The 24,996-nt window shown below is 38.3% G+C and overlaps 2 protein-coding genes across 5 annotated transcripts in view; one reads left to right on the top strand and one right to left on the bottom strand.

Moving 5' to 3' along the window:
* The window catches only part of LOC136856387 (FERRY endosomal RAB5 effector complex subunit 3), an 89,234-nt gene extending 71,362 nt beyond the window's left edge, over positions 1-17,872 (top strand). Inside the window, exons 9-12 of the mRNA XM_067134218.1 lie at positions 543-713; positions 2,175-2,240; positions 17,159-17,284; positions 17,444-17,872. Of these exons, the coding sequence (XP_066990319.1) occupies positions 543-713; positions 2,175-2,240; positions 17,159-17,284; positions 17,444-17,533 (453 nt within the window). The 3' untranslated portion in view covers positions 17,534-17,872. The remainder of the gene's footprint in view (positions 1-542; positions 714-2,174; positions 2,241-17,158; positions 17,285-17,443) is intronic.
* A 2,000-nt stretch (positions 17,873-19,872) lies between these two features.
* dre4 (SPT16 homolog, facilitates chromatin remodeling subunit dre4) overlaps positions 19,873-24,996 on the bottom strand; it is a 94,278-nt gene continuing 89,154 nt past the window's right edge. For all 4 annotated transcript variants that reach the window (XM_067134187.1, XM_067134179.1, XM_067134197.1 and 1 more), the window contains 2 exons: positions 23,787-23,975; positions 19,873-20,818 (listed from right to left, as the gene is read on the bottom strand). In XM_067134187.1, coding sequence (XP_066990288.1) covers positions 20,812-20,818; positions 23,787-23,975 — 196 coding nt within the window. In that variant the 3' untranslated portion in view covers positions 19,873-20,811. The remainder of the gene's footprint in view (positions 20,819-23,786; positions 23,976-24,996) is intronic.

The raw sequence follows: 24,996 nt of genomic DNA, 5'->3' as shown, positions 1-24,996 counted from the left end.
CTTCCTCGCTCTCACAACCAGGAAGGGAAGACAATGTGGTGAACTCCAGTCAGTTCAGAGAGACTTGATCAGATTCCTCCCTCCAATCAGTAAGTCTCCTAATGTAAAGGACCGAGGGTTTGTATATTGTGTCGGAACAAATAACAATTTTTAAAAGTAAATTGTATTTTTCCTAACTATACAAACCCGAGGTCCTTTACACTTTATGCCCACCTCATGCCACCCCCTCAATCTGATAACTGGGCGAAAGGCAAATTGGAATATTTACATCCGGGCAGGCAGTACTCCGCCTCCCGGACAGTAGTTAACTGCCTAACCACCCTGTTTGAAGTTCAACGGCCGTTTCCAGCCTACGCCTGAAAGTAATCCCTAATGTAAAGGACCTCGGGTTTGTATACTTAGGAAAAATACAATTTACTTTTAAAAATTGTTATATCATATATGAAAATAATTAGAGTTGGCTTTAATTTTAAATGAAAACTACACTTTGACAAGTGACACATGAGATACATTCCAAAGCTTGACTGCCTGTTTATTCTAAGGCCCCACCTCCAGTACCTGATCATCTGAAAGCAGGAGATTTCTACATTACGCGGCATTCCAACCTTGCAGATGTCCATGTTGTATTTCACATGATTGTAGATGATACTCTTCGTTCAGGTGATATCAATTCACGACACCCTGTGATTCTAGGCCTTCGAAATGTACTAAAGGTAAAGGATGATTTATGTGTAGCCTTTTATCTTGCCCATCTCACTTTTTACCCTCTCATTACTATTGTTTCAACACTATTTTCAGTGCTGAATGATGTCATTGGTCCAAGCTATTGGCCTAAATCTATATTCCAAACCAATCCTTTCTTGTATCCTGTAAAGAAATTTTACAAGCAAATGCTCCCTTGCACCTGTAACCTCTAGTACTTTTTGTAGTAATTCTGCAGATGAGGCATTCTTGCATGCAGACAAACAGAGAAGGGCTGAATGCAGACTAGCAGATAAGATTTAACAGTTTATAAGTTATCAGATGCAATAAGTTTCAGAGAAAGTTATTGAACCAATAGTTGCTAAGTGCAAACAGAAATAATAAGAATAGCAGAAAGTCAAAAGTCAATTTTATGCTAGTTGGTTAAAAGATGAGAGAACCAGTCTAGCACTACAGTGCAGGAACAAATACAGTTGATTTTTTTTTTTATTAATATAGGTACAGTTCCAAGGGAGATTTTGCAGTTGTGTGCCTAGACTAACCTTAACTAATAAAACCTATATAGGTTGGGCAGTTAGACCCATACCTATTACATTTGTCTGTGTTACTGACTGGAAAGGAAAGGAAAGGAAAGGAAGTAACAAGAATGGTAATATATATTGATTTACTCAAATTTTTATCCTTTCCAACATTTTAGAAAACATGAAGTTAATTGTTTTTAATTATCATAATAACCTGAGTAAGATGAATGAGAAAAAGACAAAGTACTATAAACTTAACCTCTAGATTTAAAAGAGAGAGTTCTCTTAATCAGATTTTTTGCACATCCAAGTGTACTACCTAATTTTCCTCCAGTTATTATTAGGTTTAATTATGACCTTTCAGTGTTGTAATTTACCTTTTGTATTTTGTGTCCACTCCCTGTTTCAGGTGGTATATTGCTTTTATGAAACACTGCAGTGCTGTATACAGTATATTGTTTTAGTGTAAATTTCTATTTAGCATCTCTTTTCCATGAAGATAACCATTCACTGAACTTTTGTCCCAGGAGTAGGAGTCATTGTCAGACTGGTTAAAATTCACATTGATGAAGTTCTTTAGCAATGTATTGGTGTTCTCAGTAAATACTATGATACAGTGCCAGGAAAAATATTGGAGTTGCAGCATTGATATTGCACTAAAAATACCAAAATAAATGATGCATTTGATTAGCAGTAATGCACTTGAATCATTGTTGATATTAGTATTATTCTCATCGTTTATTTTTTTTATATAAGCTAAGCTATGCAACATTAAAGAAAATTATCATGTCAAACACACTTAAAATCCATCTGCTTTTGGCAGTTGCTAGGACCACTATCTTTTGAGACAACTTTAAACAAATATACAGTAGTATTGGCTTCACTCTCCTCAGCAATTATGCTTACAACTGACATAAAGTAATCATTATATTCTTGTTTTCTGCTCTTCAGATAGCTTGCTTGGGTGATATCACTACACTGACAATTCCTTTGTTGTTAACAAATTCCATGTCAGAGGTAAGTTCACTTCCTTGTATTGAATGTGTTTGATGAATTATAATTTTGTTCCAACACGACATACAAACCATCGGTCCTTTACATTAGGAATTACTTACGTCGAAGCTGGACAGGGCTGTTAAACTCTTGAACAAGGTGGTTAGGAAGGAACTACCGTCAGGTAGGCAGGAATACCCACCTGTCTGGATGTAAACATTCCAGTTTGCTTTCGGCCGTCTTGCATTGCAGACGTGTTTTCTGATCTCCTTGCCTGACTGTCGTTAAGCTCTTTATTATCCCAGTGGGATTTTACTGTATTTTTGTGTATACATTGCGTGTTTGATATTTATTAATACAAACCGACGATCTGTGATAGCCTTGCATAAGCCATCGTTCCCCTGCGTCTGTGTCTTGGATGGCCAAGGGCATATTTAGAGGGGTGTAACCAAGTGATAATGCTTCTCTTCCAGTAGCCCTTTATTTAGATACTGAAGGCGTTCCCTTGTACGTTCGGAGATATTAGACTGGGATGTAATATCTTTGCTCCCCTACATTGATCGGGATGTAAGAGTTTGCTTCCCTTCTTGGGCTCCTGCCCTCTGTGTACAAGGGCATGACTACTTCCTTCCTACTTGTGCTGAGTGTTGTTTTCGCTGCCTGCGCTATAGAGAGTTGCCGGGGTGGGGGGGGTGGGGTTTGTGGGCATCGTCGGTAAGTTCCGCTGCCATGGTGCCTTTGGTGGCCTCCCATCCTTCCTTCTCTCTCCTTGTAAGTTCTTCCTTATCTTTCCCTCCCCTCCTTCCTTCTCTCTCCCTGTAAGATCTTCCTTATCTCTCCTTCACCCTCTTCACTCGCTCATTGGGCGAAGACTGCGAGGGGGGGGGAGCGCAGGCGGTTGGGCGACCTCTTCTAAGGGGCCTCCCCTCACTGCATATGGCAGTTCCCCTCGTAGCGAGAGGAGTCTCTCTCTACTAATCATCATTGCTTTTCCTTTCAGGTTGACAGTGAGCATTGCAGGCACAGCAGTAGTTGGCTGAATACCTCAGGGGATATATTACACGAAGGAGTCCCGATGTTCATTCAGTGTTGCTTCAGGATCAACCACAGTACCAGGTTGGAATGGCATACAGTAAACCCCTGTATTCGTGGTCTCACGATTCGTGGACTCACCTATTCGTGGATTTCTCTATGGAACATATATACACATTATTTGCTGAAAATTTGCCCATTTACGGTATTTTTCACTGAGAAATATTCACTAGTTACTATATTTTCATCTCATTTTCATGACTAAATGCACTTTTTATGATAAAACTATTAAAATACTCGGGTAGTGCTCGAGTTACTATAGTTCACCTTACGATAATTTGATTTTGCAATGGGGTAAGCAATTACTACCGATACAGCAATATTTATAAAATATTTTAAAATTTTGCACGGGCTCAGGCAGCAAGAGAGACCAGATTACAATAGACAAGCTTCTTTTCCTCCAACTCTTTATCCCAACATCTAGTTAAAAAAGTAAGAGAATGATAAAAGTATTGTTAGTAATGTTATAATAATACAGTAATAATAATGTAATCTTTATTGTGGCTCAGGGCCATATACATGGAATATACAAATACAATACACACAATCTAGATACATAAGTAACATGATAAAAATAATTATCGGCAGCATCCACACAGTTGCTGAAGAAGTAGAAAAAATAGAATTCATAATAATGGTAATGACAGCAATTATATGGAGATAAAAAAATTAAAAATGATAACAATAAAAAATACAGATTACAGACGATGAATTTCCATCTGGGGACCCTAGGTGGTTACAGAAGTCAGGTCCAGAAGGCTAAATACAAATATTGAAAATTGCAAAACTCTACAGTGATATTAACCACAGTAATAATAAAAAGTAAAAATACCAAAAATAACAAGAAACGTAGAAATATAATAATAATAATGATAATAATAATAATAATAATAATAATAATAATAATAATAATAATAATAATGAACCAAACAAAAACTTTCAGTTTTCTTCTGAAGATGGAAAGAGAAACCCACAAGATTCCTGTGTATAACTTGTTTACTTGTAAATATTTACTTATTACTTTTAATCTCGAGTACTTTCAGGTCCTTACTGTGACTCTTTTTCAAGAGATGAGGTAGTCAGGCTGGCTCAATCTTCTGGAAATTCTTCTCCCTGTGCTGTCATTTATATGATGACAACACTGTAAAAAACAAAGTATGTAAAAATAAATTGGAAGAAGACAGTAATGCAGATGATGTAGGGGGAGTATACATAATTAATTGCAACAGTTAGTTAGTTATAAATGATTTGTTTAACCAGACCTCTGAATGTGGAGACAAATATGTGGGTGAAACAGGTAGGGGAATAAGGACTAGAATCCAAGAACACAGGAGGGCAGTACAGCTCAACTCACAGGGGAGTGCTATAGCTAGGCATTGTTGGGAAAAGGACCATAGGATGGATTTTAAAAACAGTAGGCCTATCTACAAAAGCAATAACATCAGTCATAGGAGGGTAGTGGAAGGGACACTCATCAGACAGATTAAAGTGATAGAAGGAAACAAAGGATTTACCTCAGAAGATCCCATAAGCCGAGCTTTAATATTAAAAGAAGCCAAGATCGACCCTTCTGACCTGGAGGTTAGGTCTCCTGCCCAACAGACCGATGGTGACTACTCACATACCACAAGGGTTAATACCACTGACCATCAAATCAGGATATCAGACCGACAGGAGGAGATTAACAACTCTCAAGAGAATGGAAACCAGGACAGCCATCATATAAGTGACAACACAGGGAGAAGAAGTTCCAGAAGATTGCTGGGCCTTGAACCAGCCTGACTACCTCATCTCTTGAAAAAGGGTCATAGTTAGGGCATGAAAGTACTCAAGATTAAAAGTAATATGTAAATATTTACAAGTAAACAAGTTATACACAAGAATCTTGTGGGTTTCTCAATAATAATAATAATAATAATGATATAATAATATAATAATAATAATGACAGATTCTGGAGATGACACTTCATAATTGCAAAAATAGAGAATAAGACATTTAAAGAACAGATGCCTCATTATTCCATCTTTCCCACAGTTTAGATATTCTTCTTGCCTCACTGCTTAGGATGCTTTGAATGAGCAAATTGCTGCTGTTTCTCGGTCGGGTGATCAGACTGGACATTGTTCACCTCACAATGATTTTCAAATTATCCAGGCGGTTTTCTATGAGCATCTGTGTGGCTGAGTGATAGCAAGGAGTGTTTGTGAGGCGTCTCAGAGTGTCATTGTGAACAACAGTGATACGTCTCGTGGTCTCTCAGGTATAATTCATCCAAAGGGAACACCCATATATGCTGTAGCAGTATGAGCGGAAGAGCAGCAGTTTCATCTCTCGGTGACAGAAGGCAATCCTCCTTGCAATCATGCTGCCAGTTGCACATAGTTTACAATGCCAATATTCCATGTCTGCCATATCTTTTAGGTCGTCCGTGATAATGTGGCCCAAATGCGGAAATTCATGCATGAATTCCAGACGATGATTTCCGAGGAAAATTAGTGGTTCTGCAATATGCTTAAGCGATCTCGGGAGCAGCGACCTACACTGGGTCTTGGTTTCGTTGTATAGGATATCAAATTCCTCTGCATACTGGCGGCAGGTGTCGATGAGTCGGAGATCTTGCACCGTTGGGGAAATCAGAACCATATCAGCGGCATAATACAGGTTGTTTATTGTTGTTTCGTTGATAGTGCATTCAATTGGGAGTGAGTTCAGTTTGACATTCAGGGCATCTGTGTACGTGTTAAACAGGTATGGAGAGAGAATGCATCCTTGCCGGAGCCCGTTTAGGGAGCCAAAGGTGTACGGCAGTATGTAGCCCATTTGACACAGAACTGCTGTGTGGAGAGCCAACAACATAAGATGCCAATTAGATATAGAGGTGTGCCTGTTTGTGCAGCTTCAGGAAGAGCTTCAGGCAGTTTACTCTGTCAGATGCTTTTCTCACATCCACAGAACATAGGAAAACAGGAGAGGCTGATGATACGTAATAGTTCAGCAATTCTTTCAGGATGTAGATGCAGGTGTCGGTTGGGTGGTTTGCTTTAAAGCTGAACTGGGTGTCAGTAGTGTGCAGAAAGGGGAGAAGTCTCACTAGAAGAACAGACTCAAGTATCTTCGCTGCAGTTGTAGTTATTGCAATTGGGCATTAATGGCCAGGGTCAGCTGCATCCTTTAACTTGTTTTTTATTAATGGTATTAAGTGAACTAAGAGTAGGGAGTCTGGGAGAAACTGGTGAATTATGCACGCATTGAATAGAACAGCTAGCAAAATGTAAATTATCTTGCGCAAATGCATACAGTCATAAACAACCGACCGAGAAACTGTTGTTTTGTTTATCACTGAATTGGATAACAGTAGCCCTTTTACTTGTATTTCAACCATCGTATGGTAATACACAATTACCGTAGGTTGTAGTACAAATGACGTTAAATAGAATAGGACTGATAAATTGTTACATTATACCCTTATTCGGTATGGATAAAAGATCGGCTAGGAAATATACTGCTAAACATGCTGCAAGTTGTAGCTGAAGCTGAGAAAACAATGTTCAAGCTGCTAATGACTATAAATTATCATGCGGCAACATGGATGAAACTCGACCGTAATTAAAATTGGAGAAAGTATTTTAATCAAAACAAAGTATTTTAATCAAAACTACTGGGCATGAAAGAACACATTACTGTTATTTTTACGCTAATAAACAATAAATACATAAAGCTCATATTATGATGAAACAAAGTGAAAATAGCGAACGGAATCGTGATTTTTTTACACAAAACAAACGCCCCCAAATAGCCAACGTCATCTATTAATGAAAAAAATAGCTAAGTTAATTTCACAACGAGACATATTATGTTATATTTCGACTTAAAAACACTTCGTATAACAAAAAATAACCATGGCCAATATAAATAAAGTATCTAGAGATTCATTTAAGTTAACCCTTAAACGCATGAGCCTTTATTTACAAAAACGCGTCTCCGTATGCGGCGTTCGGGAGTTAAGCGCCGAAAGCGGAAAAAAGTTTTTTTCAAAAATCACAGCATGCTTAGTTTTTAAGATTGAGTTCATTTTTGGCTCCTTTTTTTCGTCATTGCCTGAAGTTTAGTATGCAACCATCAGAAATGAAAAAAAATATCATTATCACATAAATATTGAAATATATGGCAGCGCAAAAAAAAATTTTCATATATAATTTTATACAAATCGCGCTGTGAGCAAAAGTTATTTTTTTTTCTTTGTATTGTACACTAAATTGCGATGATTTTGGTATATAACAAATTGTAAAACGATCAAAGCAACACAGAGAAAATATTATCACAAAATGATGCATGAATTCGTAACGCGTGGACGTAAAAAATTTTTTTTTCAAAAATTCACCATAAATAGAAATATTGTGCTAGAGACTTCTCGTTTGTTGAAAAATGAAGCTAATTGATTGAATATTACTAGACTGTAAGTGTTTTAGCTTACAATTGCAGTTTTCGACCATTTCGGTCGAGTTAAAGTTGACCGAAAGTCGATTTTTTTCTATTTATTGTGATTTATATGAAAATATTTCAAAACTGATAAAAGCTACAACCATGAGTTATTTTCTGTTGTATTGTACATGAAATTGCACACATTTTCATATATAAAAGTTTATGTAAAGACTAATATAAAACGGTGCAAACATTACGACAACGTGACGAAAGAATTTCTGAGATGTTCGGCCGAGTTACTGCGCGGACGTAAGGAAAATGTTTTTTAAAAAATTCACCATAAATTGAAATATTGTGCTAGAGACTTCCAATTTATTGCAAAATGAAGGTAAATGATTGAATATTACTAGAATGTAAGAGTTTTAGCTTACAATTGCGTTTTTTCGACCATTTCGGTCGAGTTAAAGTTGACCAAGAGGTTGAAATTTTGGCAGTTATTGTGATTTATGTGAAAATATTTCAAAACTGATAAAAGCTACAACCATGAGCTATTTTCTGCTGTATTCTACATGAAATTGCGCACATTATCATATATAAAAGTTTATGTAACGACTAATGTAAAACGATGCAAACATTACGACAACGTGACGAAAGAATTTCTGAGATGTTCGGCCAAGTTACGTAGCGCAGAGCGTAAGGAAAAAGTTTTTTTTTTTTCAGAAATTCACCATAAATCGAAATATTGTGCTAGAGACTTCCAGTTTGTTGCAAAATGAAGGTACATGATTGAATATTACTAGAATGTAAGAGTTTTAGCTTATAATTGCGTTTTTTTTACCATTTCGGTTGAGTTAAAGTTGACGGAAGGTTGAAATTTTGGCAGTTATCATGATTTATATGAAAATATTTCAAAACTGATAAAAGCTACAACCATGAGTTGTTTTCTGTTGTATTCTACATGAAATTGCGCACATTTCCATATATAAAACTTTATGTAACGACTAATATAAAACGTGCAAACATTACGACAACGTGAAGAAAGAATTTCTGGCGCGGACGTAAGGAAAAAGTTTTTTTCAAAAATTCACCATAAATCAAAATATTGTGCTAGAGACTTTCAATTTGTTGCAAAATGAAGGTAAATGATTGAATATTACTAGAATGTAAGAGTTTTAGCTTACAATTGCGTTTTTTTACCATTTCGGTCGAGTCAAAGTTGACCTAAAGTTGAAATTTTGGCAGTTATCGTGGTTTATATGAAAATATTTCCAAACTGATAAAAGCTACAACCATTGGTTGTATTTTGCTGTATTTTACATGAAATTGCGCAAATTTTCATGTATAAAACTTTATGCAACGGCTAATATAAAACAGTGCAAAAATTACGACAAAATGACAAAAGAATTTCTGAAATTTTCGGCCGAGTTACCGCGCGGGGGTAAGGAAAAAGTTTTTTTTCAAAAATTCACCATAAATCGAAATATTGTGCTAGAGACTTCCAATTTGTTGCAAAATGAAGGTACATGATTGAATATTACTAGAATGTAAGAGTTTTAGCTTACAATTGCGTTTTTCGACCATTTCGGTCGAGTCAAATTTGACCGAAGGTTGAAATTTTTTGTAGTCGACGTACGGTAAGTCCACTTGGCACCCAACAGACAATTTTAGTCGACGTATGATACGTCCAGTAGGTGTTTAAGGATTAACTAGAAGCAAGAAAAGCGCTCTGAACTGAGTTAAACACGGCGAAATAAACACTGCGTTAACGGTTTCCAAACCAAAACATTGATCGCTATGATTGCAATTTATAATACAAAAGCAATATAAGATTATATACAATATTATTGGATACAGTGAATTAAGGCATAACATTTTAAAAGATCCATGGAAATGATGCATTATTCGTTATGTTGATGTTTGTATAATACAATATGTGAATATAGAGTACAGTATAATGTAGGCACTGCTACCGTATATGTATACGATATACCATAGTGTAGGCTAAGCTAATTCTTGTTTGTTATTCAATTTCTCTTTGTAATGAATTATCATAAGTCACTCTGCATGAACCTCCAGAATTAGTTGATATTAACTAATATACTCTATACATAGAGTATATTTTATAGTGTAGGCTAGGATGCCATATATGTATTGTGAGGTCAAAGAGAAAACTGGGTACTGACAATTTTATTTACCTGGGCACAGGTGTACATAGCAGCGTGTAGACGGAAACGAAGTGCCCGACCTTCAATTGCCTTAACCCATACACTGAGTGAGAGCAATTTGTGTTTGTTAACAGTCAATCAAATAGCAATAATAAGAGACATAATGTACATACAGTGATAAAATATATATTGGTGAAAAGGCCAGGAAATTCTACATACAAATATATACATGAGATTCTCGCTGTGTTGATAGATGCGATACATGATCGTGATTGATGGGAAAGGAAGAGACGTCTGACGTCTTTACAGTATACATGGTACCAAATACCATAGTGTAGGCTAGGCTATATTCAAGATATGTTTTTTACAACAAACGAGATTTTTTGGAAACTAACCCCATCGTGAGTAGGATAATACCTGTATAAGCATTTTTAGTTTTTATTTTATCAATCGCTGTCACTACTGGCCTTCAATGCTGTGGCACTGCCTCTGGCTTATCTGCGGTCCATCTACTCCTGCTGTTTCTTTTGTTATGCTCCTGTTAACTCGACGACAGCCTCTGGACGGCTCTTCCTGGTCTCCTGCCGCAGCCATCCAGATCGTTCCTGTCGCTGCTGGTGACTTTGTAACGTTCCTGGCTGTTGCTGTAGCTACTGCCTTCCGAACCGCTTCTGTAGCTCCTGCATTGGCTGTCTGATCGTGCCTGCTGCTTCTGTTGGTGGTGTCCTAGGCCACTTCCGCTGTGTTCCTGCCTAGCTGCCCTGGAGGTTACGTTTCGTGTTCACCATCCTGTAGAAGATGTCAGAGTGAAGGTGAAGGAAGTCGCCCTGTGGAAGTAGCCACTGTCTTCTTCAACTTATCTTCGATTTCGTCTTCTGCTGCCTCATCCCTTCCTCTCCTGAGGTTCGAGGGGGTCACGGGAACCGGACAGACCTCCGTTGGCCGAAGGAGAGGAAGGCTGCTTCTTTCCCCTTGATGCCCTTGGACGTCTAGGGACTGCCTCCTTCTGAGGAGGCAGTGGGTCTCTCATTGACTCTTCCCAACCTTAGGGTTAGGAAACCGATTCGCTTACTCCTGGGTTTTGTGTTTCGGGAGCCGTGGGCACGCAGACCTCAGTTTGCGATCCCGTTCCCAGTCCTAGAAGTTCCGCTTCTAAGATGGGGGCTGCTTCGGGCACTTGTTCGCGAGCCGCCCCAAGTGCTCGAGATTCGGTGAGATATCGAGTATCCCGATCTGGTCTGGAGAGTACTCTCCCTGGCCCAGTTCGGGAGCAGAGTGAGAGAAAGGGCCGAGGCACCCAGGTGTCTCAGCTCTTCCTGCCAGCACCACAAGCGCTCCCTGAGTGCTTACCAGTGCTCGGTCGGGTTCCCAGCCTGGTGTCTCGATCCTATTGGTTCAAACACCAGAAGAAGCAGGGAAGAGATTCCCTTCGGGAGTTCAGCGGGACTTCTAAGGGACTAACTCTCTTCCGGGAGACAAGTTTCTCTCGTTGGCTTTTCCCGTCCTCGGGTGGGAACCGATTTGCATTCTCGTGTGGGATCTCGGCCCTCATTGCCAGTCTTAGAGGTCTGCGTCTAAGACTGGTTCTGTGCCTGGCTCTTTTCGATGTCTTAGGAAACCGAAAGCAGCTGCTCCTGATTTTTGGGAGTCTCGTTGGTCGCTCGAATTCTATGAATCACGAGCGCTTTCCTGACAAGAGGCACAGGACGAGAGAAAGTGCCGAGACACCCAGGTGTCTGGGTGCTGAGACGCCAGGTGTCTTGACTTGTGTCTTGAACCTTAGGGTTCGAGCATGCAGGATAGCAGACACGGAATTCCCCTTTGAACCATCTTCTCGAGGGCCTCGGCCATGAAGGAGTTTAGAGTTTGGGAAACTAGCGCTAGTTCACAGCAGACAAATTCCACCCTGTCCAGTTCCAATTGTGTTCACGTGATCAGCCTGGCTTGGCTTGCTTGCCCCGCCCAGCCCCTGCTCATGCTTGCAAAACTGGCTTGGCTCGGCTCGGCTCGACCCTCCTGCCTCCCAGTCCACTGCATACCACCCTCTGGATCACGTTTGCGTGATTGGCTCAGTTCGGTGTGGCTCGGCTCAGTCCCACTCGGTTTTTCCAAATCGGGTTCTCGGCTCTGTTTGAGTGAACTTTCTGCTCTTCCAAGGAAAGCACTTTACCATGGCACAAGCGCTCTTCTTTCCCCGTGTGGCAGTAATCTCCTTTGGTTGATTATCGCTCTCGGTCCGCCTCTCCTGCTGGTCTTCCTGGCAGGACAGGTAGGGGTACTCCTCCTCACCTGTTCTCTTTTCCTCTCGGTTGTTCTGAGAGGTGCGAGACGAACAGAGATAACTCCGACAAATATGTCTTCAGAGTTCGGCTGCCTGGTGTGCCTTGGGTGTCGGTCCCCCCAATTGTCTTGTAGTACAACCAGGTAGCCGAGGAGGGTTTCTTAGGATCTGTCAAGGTCTCCCTCCAAGGAGAGAGGTACAGGAGTTTCACGCTTCGGAAGCAGCGAGGGTCTTCCTCTTCAAGTTGCGATCGCCCTCGTTTTTCAGAGAATTTTGTTCCCATTCGTCAGGATGAGGATCCCTGGGACAGGATAGTGGCTCCCCCAATGAATAATCTTCGTCACTCGCAACCCTTGCAGTTCTCCAGTTTCGTAAGTCCTGAGTTGGCTCGACCCTTAGGAATGAACCTTTACTTGTTTCTGCCTTTCTCTTTCAGAAATTTGCCTTGTCCTTCGGACAATGACCAAGACCTTTGGGTCTTAGTCATCTTGGCTCGACCTTGAGTTCAAGCCAGCCCCCCCTCAACTCCTTACAAGTCCCAGGCTTCAGAAGATAGCGGAACACATAGCCTCTTCTTCCCTTCTAAGAAAGTGTGCATAACTGTCTCTTTCCACCCTCTTTTCCATAAGGGAGGAGGGAAGAAGGGAAGAGAGAAAGAAGTATCGACCGGGAAGAAGTTCTCCTACTGCAGATGCCTGGATGAAATGATACTTATCGAGTCTCTGGAGCTGGCAGCGACATTGCTGAGACCTGGGAATGGATTCCTTCAGAAGTATCTATTTCCCTTGGGTCTCGGCAATTCTTTTCATCAAACTTCTATCCCACTTCCTCTCCTGTGTTCCCAATTCTGGAAATGCCAACCCGGCTAGAGCTAATCGTCTCGGTATCCTGTCATCTTGCAAAAGCTTCCCCATGCTGGAGAATGGAGGTCTGCTTTCATTCCTCTGTCCTTCTTTCCTCTACGAACTATGAGGAAAGAGTTAGGCTAATGCTTGGTTGAAGGAACCTTAGAATATGCTTGCTTATACCCCTCACATCGTGTGTCTACTTCTGGATTCACCCATTGAGGAATAGGCGCACACCTGTAAGACTTTGTCTTGAAGGTTTGTGACCGAGACAGTTAGTACCTTCTCATCAACATCCTAGATTCAAGGCAGCTTTTTGGCCTTCCGAGAATTCAGGATGAGTTTTGTGACACACTGTGGTTTCATTGAATAACAAAACCACGGTAGTGGCATTCGTTGACAAACGAGGGAATTGTTTTTTCCTCCTGTTTCATCTGTTGACATTTGCAGGTAGTCGAGTGTTCTATAGCACACTTGGAAACTCAGCCAGGTGCATTCCCGGTGGGATGTATTGGTAGGCGAGCTTGGCCTCGGGTTTGAGTGATCGGGACAGAACGTGCTCTTCACTCTTTTCTTCACGAAGAGACTGCTTGACTGAGAGATCCCTACTATCTTTCTGTTGCCTCCCTGCACAACAGTCGGTAGTTTTTCTTGCTCCTTCGTACCAGACCCTGGGGCCACTACGGTGAGGCATACTGTCTTTTTGGGAAAATTCGGTATCTCCGTTTTTTCCCTCCGTATTTGTTTGTTTCGCTAGGGGTTCACAAGCATTGCTCACCCCGAGTTACAGACAAATGTTGGAAGACTTCGCCTTTCGCCTGACCTGATAGCTCTGCTTCTGAGGCATCGAGAAGAGTTCTGCTTGACTCAGCCTCCTGTAGCAGCTACACAAGAAGCGGTTCTTGAGGCAGCATATCCCTGTGTGTTCAGGACTGGGAGACCTTCCAGCTTTCCTTGCAAGCATAGGCTTTCTCGCCAAGCAGCAACGGATATAGTTGGATATCTCTTGAAGTCCTCTGCAACACTGTCCCAGGGACTGGATCCGTCTTCGCTGGTGGGTGTCGGTGATGGAACTTCTCTGGTCAAAGTCGCTTTTCAAGTCTGGACTTCCTTGTCTTCTCTGCCGAGGGTTGCTTTTCTTCCTTTCATTTGTGAAGAATGTAGGCCCTTGCAACCTAGTCTTCTATCTGAAGTAGCCTTCTTCTCCTCAGTTGAGATTTAGCTATGGATGAGAAGCTTCTTCGGTCTTGCTGTCCCAGGGAACTTTCCCTGAGTGGCATGTGACTCGCATTTAGGGGTCCTGTCCTGTGCTCTGCATGTGCCCTTACGAAAGTCGTTGGATAGAGATGTGCCCTCATAGGACCATCTCTCATCTTGCTCCGGTCTTGGTGTAGAAGATGGAAGAACAGGTGAAGGGGATCAATACCTCGACTCCTCAGATGTCGAAAGTGGACTACGAATCCATTGGCATCTATTTTTGGGTTCGAGTCCTTGTTTGAACCCATCGGCATCTATTGTTGGGTTTGAGTGCTTGTTCCCCTTCTCCTTGGACTTTGTATCGGTGATCCAGATCAGTTGTTACTTTGTCCTATTAGGGAGCTGTGGTACTTTCCGAAAAGGCTTGACATTCCTAGCCTGGATGTCGGCGACGTTTTTGCTGGTACTATCTTTCCCAAGGAAGAAGTGTCTAAGGACACATCTTTCTCCTGGCTTCGTGAAGCAATCGAAGGAGGTACTCAGCAGCTGGTGACGATGACATCAGTACTTTCCACCCGAGAGCTCACAAAGTCAATGGCTTGGTCCATCCCTCGCATTCCGGAGTTTCTGTCGGTCTGGAAGCAAGACGTGGTCTCATAGACCACACTTTTGTCATCCTCTGGTCTTGCCCACAGACCCTTGGAACCTTTTTTCCTCAGCCCTGTGGTGGCTGTTCAACAAGTTGTGTTTTCTTACCCGGCTCCTTCAAGAGGACTAGTAGCATCTCGCCTAAGGTAATTGTCCTAGAGGTGAGAAGGATACTGAGAGTGACTGGCCTCTCTTCCTCCTCCTCCTTCTCGTCCTTCGGGATGAGAATAGGACTCGAACCAGTTCTTGCTGGATCTGGCGTCTGATGTGGTAAGACTACACATCGAGCATCTTTTCTATTTTTCTTCTAGAATCATAGAAGCAATTCTGCTCCTTCCTCTAGCAAGGGGAGGAACAAGAAACTGGCAATACAGGAAACCCTATCTCGGGTTTTCCTTACTGCCTCCGACTCTAGATTCTTCCCAGCCTATTTCGTAGGAGTTACGTTTCCTCAGTCACACAAAAAGGTCCAGTATCTGATATTTGATCTTGTAGTTCCTACACCCTGATCAATACGTCAGAGGCATGGTACTCCTCCTCACTCTTTCAACCAGGAGTAGCCCAGGTGTGTGGAACTCCAGTCAGTTCAAGAGACTCACTCAGACTCCTCCCTCCAACCAGCGAATCTTCCTAATGTAAAGGACTGATGGTTTGTATATCGTGTTGGAACAAATCACAATTTTTGAGAGTAAATTGTATTTTTCCTAACTATACAAACATGAGGTCCTGTACATTACATATTATGCCCGCCTCATGCAACCCCTCAATCTGAACCTGGACTGAAAGGCAAACTGGAATGTTTACATCCGAGCATTCCCTCCTACCTGACAGTCATTTCTGCCTAACCACCATGTTCAAGAGTATAATGGCTGTGTCCACCTTCGTTGTAAGTATTTCCTAATGTAAAGGACCTCAGGTTTGTATAGTTAGGAAAAATACTATTAACTTTCAAAAACTGATATATTTTCCCTGTTTATACATTATAGAAATGTTCATACATGTATTTTTTTTCAACTGTGGTTTAAATAAGAATTAAAAGTAAAAGCAAAGCCACTGCAAGAAGCCCATTGGCAATCAATAATCCGACTTGTTTAAGCAGTGTTCCTATTTACTGTCCTTACAGTTGTATTATCTTATTGATATTCAGTTAAATTATGAGAGCAGTTGCTAAAAACTTTATAGTATTACTGTAATTAGTTTTCATTAACTTCAATAGTACTGTGTATAAAGCAGTTAAACCAGAACAGTGGGTTAAAGTTCTTGACTATGGTAGGCCTGAAGGGCTTGGTCTAATCTGTGGAGACTGAATAGACAGAGGTCACACAATTTTAGATGTTATCATCAAAATTAACTTGGCTAACTTCATGAATGCTGCTTCACTTATCCTTTTGGACTTTCACTCATCGACAGAGAATGTTAAGGGCTGGTGATCAATGACAAATTTCATGATAAAATCCAATTTTTGCAGGTATGAAAGTGACTTATTTTAACAAGTCAAACAAGTGAAATTCTTTCTTCAAGCGTTTGGTGGATGCAACATACAAATGTTCTATTTGCAAGTTACATTATCCCATTGCTGTGCCAGGAAGCAAACCGACTTCCTTCAGCTTTGTGGTCAGACGATATGTTAATGCATGCATTCTTTTTTTTTTTATCATATTAAAATGACTTTTGCAGTTTGTTATTGTATGCATTCTTTTTTTTGTCATCTCAGATAGGTTTTATGTTCTAAAACACAGATTGTCCCTATTACTTTCTCTTTCATAATCTTTCCTTTGGCTCTCTTCTGTTGTCAGTTAGTTATAAATGATTTGTTTAACCAGACCTCTGAAGCCTATGCTTTGTTTTTCACTTTGTGTCCAGCACCATGCATTTTAAGCAGTAAGGGAAGACATAATATTTTGCTCTTCATAAATTTTGGTGAGGAATGTGGCCATCCCAGTTCACTAGTTTATTATTAGTTCTTAGGGGTCACTCAAGAGGCCTCTGGTGTTGCTCATGCCCAGGAATGCTTGTTTTGCTGCTCGGTGTTGGCACAATTATCAGGTATGGGTCTTGTTAGGTCCTGGTTAAAGGGGTGCTTGATGTTGTTGGGCAAAAGGAACATTCCCTGTGTTGTGTTCATGGAGGGCTTCTCCTGTTGGATTAGGAGTGCCTCAAGCAGCATTAAGTGCCTTGGGTCCGTGGCCTTTCTGAAGGAAAATTAAGGAAGCTTGTGATGAATTAACAAGATTAGAAAAAATCGTTTTGCTTATCAATAACGTTGATCTGCAATTTTTTTTATTCCCTAGGAAATGACTATGTCCTGGTGCCAAAAGAGGGCAGAGTTGGTATACAAGTGCATTAAAGGATTTATGATGGAAACAACATCTTGGGGTGGAGCAGAAATGAAGAACATGCAGTTCTTAGTACCTAAGGTAAGGTTGTGTAAATAACCCCTTTCTTGATTAAATGAATAATCTATCATTCTTTGAAAGAGATTGTTTTATTACACTGCACATACATACTGCCTTCATTTCTAATTGTTAAGTAGTATAGTATAGCTTTTAGTTTAGCAATTTTCTGTGGTGTTCCAGGGGATTTCTGAAGACCTATTTCAACACCTTGCAGCAATGTTACCGAACATCTTCAGAGTTTCTAATCCTTTGGTGGTAAAGTCATCTTGAATGTTTGGCATACCTAACTTCTTGTTCATTGGAAGCTTATGTCCTTTCACAATACATTTAATAAAAACATTTCTACAAAAAAATAATGTCTACAAGGTGAAACTTCTATTTCAATGTTCAGTTACCATTATGTTCCACAGTATCATTGCTCAGTGGATCAAAATGACTTTTCTTTAAAAATTAAATATTTTCAATGAATATGTTGTATTAAGTTACCCTTAACATTTTAAAATAACAATTTATGAGTAATATTTTATTTGTAAGTTTAATATTTTTAAATGGTAGTTTTATGAGAGATTTTTTACTTGTAAGTTAATAAAGTCAGTATTAATGATAAAATTTCTATAATTACCACAAAATGCAAGTGCAATATTTCACATGGCCTGAAACAAATTTCTTTTCATTTACAAATTATCCTCATAATTAATCCAATTTCATGAACTGATGAGGTAATATACTGAGACAGTGATTCCAAAGATAAAAGATTAATTGTACAACAATGAAACATTAGAAATATCCCTGCCACTTGGCATGCCTCTTCAGTCAGTGAAATTTCTAAGTTTAGGAAAGGTGGTGTATTTTTTTTACTGTAAATTACAGTAGCCACAGGATTTCTAGAAGGCTGAGTTCTTCCACTGAAGTATGACTGAGAAGTTAAATCTTATGCAATATCACCGACATAATATCCCTGAAATTGTCAGAGGTTCATTATAAAGTCATAATTATTTTTCAGAACACAATCATGGAAAAAAGTATAATTCATTGTTTCATGACATCACATTTCTTCAGTGACAATATAATTCAATACAAAGAGGAGACATCTCTCCAGACTGTTGGGGATTTCTGCAAAATACAAAATAAACGTATGCCAGAGCCAAAAATAAAATCAAGCGACTCTATTAAGTTGATCTTCCTCATACCGAGAATTTATAGATTTTAGACCAAAGGCCAAGTGCTGGGACCTATAAGGTCGTTTGTTACCAAAATAGAGATTGATAGTAAAAAGGTTTGAAAGGTGTAACAGAAGGAAAACCTCGCAGTTGCACTATGAATCAATTGTTAGAAGAGGGTGGAAAGTAATATGGAAGAAAGAGAATATGAATGGAGGTACAGTAAAAAGAATTGCTCATATTCCTAGCAACTCCAGTAACTTTTACCTATCTTCCTTTCATCTTTTCAGCCACCTGCCATCAAACACTACATGTTTTCTGTCCCACATCATACACTTTTCAAAATCAACATTACCAATACAGTTATGCATATCATCCTTTTTAGCTTCCATTCACTATTGGAATTATTCAACACAGAGATTGTGTCCTTATTCACAACACTCCACTTAGAAACATCACACTTCAAATCAACCCTTTCAGTTTCACAAAGAAACATCACACTTCAAATCAACCCTTTCAGTTTCACAAAGAAACATCACACTTCAAATCAACCCTTTCAGTTTCACAAAGAAACATCACACTTCAAATCAACCCTTTCAGTTTCACAACTGCCCTTTCACTTAACCAGCACAAAAAACATCATCATCAGCAGTAATTTCATTTGAACAGCTGTCATCATCATCTGCTGACTCAGAGGAAATCCAAGCTTCATAATAACCATCACTTTTGACTATATCTCATAATTTCTGTTTGTCCATGCAATTTTCTTTGCTATAATGTGATGGGAATGAGAATGCCATCAATGTTAATACCCTGCCATTGAGATATGTTTATTCATTATGTAATGCTATATAATCATTCAAGCTTCTGTGTATTTAAGTGGTAACATGAGCTGACTGACCGTGACACATGCTCTCTGATAATCACTTCCATGTCCCACCAAGATGTTTATCATCATAACCACTATCAACACAAGGCCCAAATAAGTCACATGCTCTTTTTTAATACACACTAATATTTTCTCACAGATTCAAAGTTATTGTCTTCCCTTATGGTAATATCCACTATGATTATGCAAGGCTTTTCTAGCAGCAACAACCCAATAAAGAGCAATAATGCTGTAACTGATGTCAATTTTACGTCTAATGAACTTGAGTGGCATTCAGTCTCCTACAAATTCAGTTTTAGTGTACTGACTTGTGTGGCATTCAGTCTCCTACAAATTCAGTTTTAACATAAAACTTTTATGTTAAACTTTTCAGCTTCTACTTATTTCGTTTTAAATGAACTTATCATAACTTTTTATATACAAGTTACCTTCGAGTCATATCATTTTATTCATTTCCTAGTATTTATGATGCTGGAACATTCTGAAAATGTTTTATCAACTTTTCCTTAGTGTCATTTTGTACTTTTATTTTACTCTCAGAGGGTTATTAAAAAACCAAATGGAAAACAGGATTTTCATATCTTCCGCCTGGATATATAAAACTCCTTACAGCTTTTGTATGTTCACAACTAACATGAGGAAATACACTCTGCCGTTAATGAAAAAGGACTCCTGCTCAATTCAGTTAGGTAGATAGATTTAAACGTACATTTTCATGAAATGTACAGAGGCAGGCCAGTTTCCAAAGTAATCACTTGTTGAACCATGACCAATGTACAATTAGGTTAGCAAAAGTTCATTTCCCAATATCAGACAAAGTAATTATGTACTATTCTGGTGAAACAGAAGAGGAAAAGCTTCCCAACATTTTGTAAAACCTCAATCATTAAAATATCTAGTATAAAAATAATAAAAATTCACTAATATGAAAACAAATTCATTTTGAACTGTGAATGCAATGACATTTCAAACGTAAAGTTTTACATATCTTACTGCTCCAATTAAAACAAAAAGTGGAACAACAGCTGAATTAATTGTACTTCACAATAACATACTATGAACTTAAAAGATCCACTGTGTGAATAATAATGAAGGGCACAGCAATTTTAAAACCTAAATGCCTATATCACAAGATCAGAATTCCTTCCAATAAACAAATACATACAAAGATTATTTTTAATAAAACATCAGTATCTTCATGGCAAAATTACAAATGGTAACACCTTACCTGATGATAATACACAAGTGGTTATGAGGAATCTCTTCACATTAATTTATCAAACTGAAAGTGGAAAGAGCACCAAGTGTATGAAGTAATTTAAACAGGTAGTTATTTATGTAACAGAGGCATATAACCAATGAAGTTTGAACTAAGGAGCAAAAATGGAGCCTGATAACCACTTGTTATACTGTACTGGTGAATTAATCCTTAATTTACACTGTCCTGTATGCCCATTACTTTCAAATCTGTTGAGGTCACTAGTAGAGTAACTTACAATCTAACGCCTGCAAAAAATTGAAGAAAAGACAATGAGCTAAAAAACTATAAGATATAGAAATATAGAAGCTTAACAAGCTGTCATTTACCATTCTGTGAACTACGTATCATTATTATATTTAAAAAGTGTTTCACCTAGGGAGTCTAGAGAACATGCAGTGGGTAGTATCACAATTAAGTTGTGCATATTATTCACTATTACTAGTAATTTCTTTCTATTTTGTAACAAACGTGAATATGTAGTATTTATTATACTTACAAAATTAAACACAGCACCTTTGGATATATTATATTTGATGACAGTTACTAGCTAGTGTTGTATTTTTAATGGTGCAAACTTCAAACATCCCAATTCAGCATGAATTATTCTTATTTCTTTGGATTCTATACAATTTTGCAAATTAAGTGTTTTAATTGACTAGCCAGAGTTAACCCTTTCCTATCTGTATAATTACCATATCACTGAGCGTACCTGAGACCCAAGGTGTCTGGGAGCGCTCGATAGTGTGAAAAAATAATTATTTCGAAAATTCAGCAAAAATAGAAATTTTATGCCAACACGTTCATTTTGCTGTCCTTTTTTTCTAAATGTTTATATTTTATGGTGGAATAGTCAGAATAAGAGTCCCAGCCCTCTAAATATGAAAAAATGTAAGTTATTTAACGGAAAGAAAAAAAAAAATCTTTACTTATTTTTATATTTTCGTTCGTAACCCAAAAACTATGAAAGTCAGGCGAATGAATTATTTTTAATGAGAAAGCCAACAAAATTCCCTAAATATCGACATATAAAACAATGGAAAACGAATAAGTCCAGTTGGTGAAAAAATTGATAGAAAAGAGGGTGAGAAACAGCCCTCTGCCCGGCCTATGGTGAGAATTATCGCTAGAAAAACATTTTTTGAAGAGCCCTATCTCGGTTATTTTTCATAGAAATTACTTTATAAATATACGAAAATGTAGAGGACAAGCTGAAGAATAAAGGGAAAGTCAAGAAAAATGGCTTTGGTAACGGCAGCAGTTTCATTTTGACGTTATAAGTTGATTGAAACGAAAAAAAAATGTTACTGTTGTCAACATTATTGTTTGTAGCTCAAAAGCTATAACAGTTAGGCGAATGAATTATTTTTTATGAAAAAAATCAACACAATTCTCTAAATATTGACATATAAAACAATGAAAAACTAATAAGTCCAGTTGGTGAAAAAATTGATAGAAAAGAGGGTAAGAAACAGAGCGCTCTGCCCAGCGTATGGTGAGAATTATCGCTACAAAAAAATCTTTTTTGAAGAGCCCTATCTCGGTTATTTTTCATAGAAATTACTTTGTAAATATACGAAAATGTAGAGGAAAAGTTGAAGAATAAAGGGAGTCAAGAAAAATGGCTTTGGTAATGGCAACAGTATCATTTTGACGTTTTAAGTTGATCATCGAAAAAAAAAGTTACCGTTGTCAACATTATTGTTTGTAGCTCAAAAACTAACAGTTAGGCGAATGAATTATTTTTTATGAGAAAGCCAACAAAATTCTCTAAATATCGACGTATAAAAGAATGAAAAACGAATAAGTCCAGTTGGTGAAAAATTAATAGAAAATAGGGTAAGAAACAGAGTGCGCTGCCCGGTATACGGTGAGAATTATCGCTAGAAATTTTTTTTGAAGAGCCCTACCTCGGATATTTTTCATAGATATTACTTTGTAAATAAATATACAAAAATGTAGAGGAAAGGTTGAGGAATAAAGCGAGAGTCAAGAAAAATGGCTTTGGTAACGGCAACAGTTTCATTTTGACGTTATAAGGTGATAAAAAAAAAAAAAAAAAAAAAAAATGTTACCGTTGTCGACATTATCGTTTGTAGCTCAAAAGCTATAACAGTTAGGCGAATGAATTATTTTTTATGAGAACGCCAACAAAATTCTCTAAATATTGATATATATAATAATGAAAAATGAGATTCAGAGCCCTGCCTAAAATCCAGATGTCTCTTATGTGATGCACTAACGCATTTTCCGCTAGTTTTACCGTAAAAACTTTGCGAAAGCATGTTAGAAACTGTTCTCTATTGACGTCACTGTATGTAAACAACCACACGTGTTTACCCCACCTCGCACGCATGGTCTCTGACAGAAGTGTGGCCTGCCAGGCCTGCGTGGGTGGGATCAGCTGATGTCATTGTGAGAATTTTACTACGCCAGGGATTTGCGCATGCACAGTACAGGAACTAAAAAATTTATAGAAAAAGAGGGTGCGAAACAGTGTGTTTCCAATAATGTAGTCCTACATTTTATAAAAAAAAATGTAAGATACGAGAGAGAAGCGTGTGTAGGATCAGCTGATTTCATTGTGAGAAATTTACTATGCCAGGGATTTGCAAATGCGCAGTATAGGAACTGCTTGGCTGGCGTATTGATGCCTGAGTTACACGGTCCAAGGTATGCTTTAGCCTATGGAAACCACCAACTGTCCGAAAATAGAAAAAATTTACCCCTACCACACGTACGAAAAATTTTCTGTAAATTTTACGTAAAATTACGTCAGTCAGGTAAGGCAGGGGGTAGGGTGATTTTGTGTAAAATTACGTCAATTGGATATGAAAGTGTTAAGCTAGGGTTTGCTGTAGCCTAGAGACAGCCAGCTTTGTCCTTAGACCACACTTTGGGCATATTATCCCTCTCCTTAGGTACATCAACGCAAATAATTGAAGAGTTCCTTTATTTCAGAAAATACAGTTTCACCACCAACAACGGCAAATTCTATATTTTAAATCTTCGAAGTCCTATATTTATAAGAAGTAAATTTTACAATACAACTACAGAGACATACTAGAAACATGAAGCAATTTTTCTTATTCAAACTTTCTTGCGAGTCACTTCCAATACAATTTATTTTACAAAGTACAATAAACGCAAGTTCAAAAAAAAAAAAAAAAAAAAAAAAAAAAAAAAAAAAAAAAAAAAAAAAAGCACGATCCTTACCTGCTCTTTTTCTTGTCCCGGCCGCCTGAGACATCACGGGATCTCTTCTTGTCATTATGTTTACTGCTGCTACTGGAATGGTGACGGTCCTTATCTCTACTTTTGTCCTTGCTTGGAGACTTGTGTGAGGACTTACTGGATGAAGATTTGTGAGGAGACGAATGTGATGACTTGTGAGACTTGTGCTTGCTGAAATGAAACACTACATTAAACAAATGCATTACACCACCAAGAAGGGTTGGAATAAAACTATGCCATACAAGAGCAACTCAAACCACCTTCTCTACCCTATTTAATCTAGCGTTTTATTAAATATTAATGAAAAATTAGAAACATATTCAATCTTTCTATGTACACCTGGTGTTTATACATTTAAAATTATCCAATAACATTTCTAAAATGCATGAAGATAAATGAAGAAATGGGTAAAATTAATTCTAATTAGAGCACACTCAAGTCTTATAACTAGAACCACTGACTGGCTGCTGGATGGGATATACATACTAGTTGATCAATGTAAAAACCCAGTAATGTAACTGTTCATAGAGTTAAGGTCTGAGAGAAAACTTGGATGGACTTGCCAAAGACTAAATGAGAGGATCAAGGAGACCATACTGGAGGTTAGGGAAAAACAACTTTTCAAAACTTACTATAATTTTCCCATTTTATAATTATTTTCCAATTTGATACTTAAATGTTACTGTACTTGGATTTATAATACTGTAATAAAAAAAAAATTCATCACATTAATAAAGAAACGCTACAAAAACATCTTGAGACACCATGCATAACTCAAGACTTCATGCCTTATCAATGGAAGAAGAAATGGTACAATACAATAATGCATTATTACATAAACAATTCCTAATATTGATAATTTTACAGCAAATACCCATTTATGATATGTATCCACAGCCTAATTCCTTCAATGTGCTACTTCTCCAAAGATGCTGGTCATCATCTGAATCAATTCTTGCTAATCCCTCCCCTCATACAATTAATATATTGACTTTTTTTATATAAAAAACTCCAAATACTCCTTCCTTAACACACACCATAAAAGTGGAATTGAATTTTTCAAAACATTTCCACAATTTTCGTGTGTCCATCCTACTATAATTTTCTCATTTGTTTTCTTCACTCATGATACCCGTGCTGTTTCCAGTCTTTTCCCACCATCTTGCTCAATATCCATGTTTCACACCCCTCT

The sequence above is a fragment of the Macrobrachium rosenbergii genome, chromosome 3 (assembly GCF_040412425.1).
Source record: "Macrobrachium rosenbergii isolate ZJJX-2024 chromosome 3, ASM4041242v1, whole genome shotgun sequence".
Taxonomy (NCBI): Eukaryota; Metazoa; Arthropoda; class Malacostraca; order Decapoda; family Palaemonidae; genus Macrobrachium; species Macrobrachium rosenbergii.
This window is presented reverse-complemented; position numbering and strand designations above follow the sequence as displayed.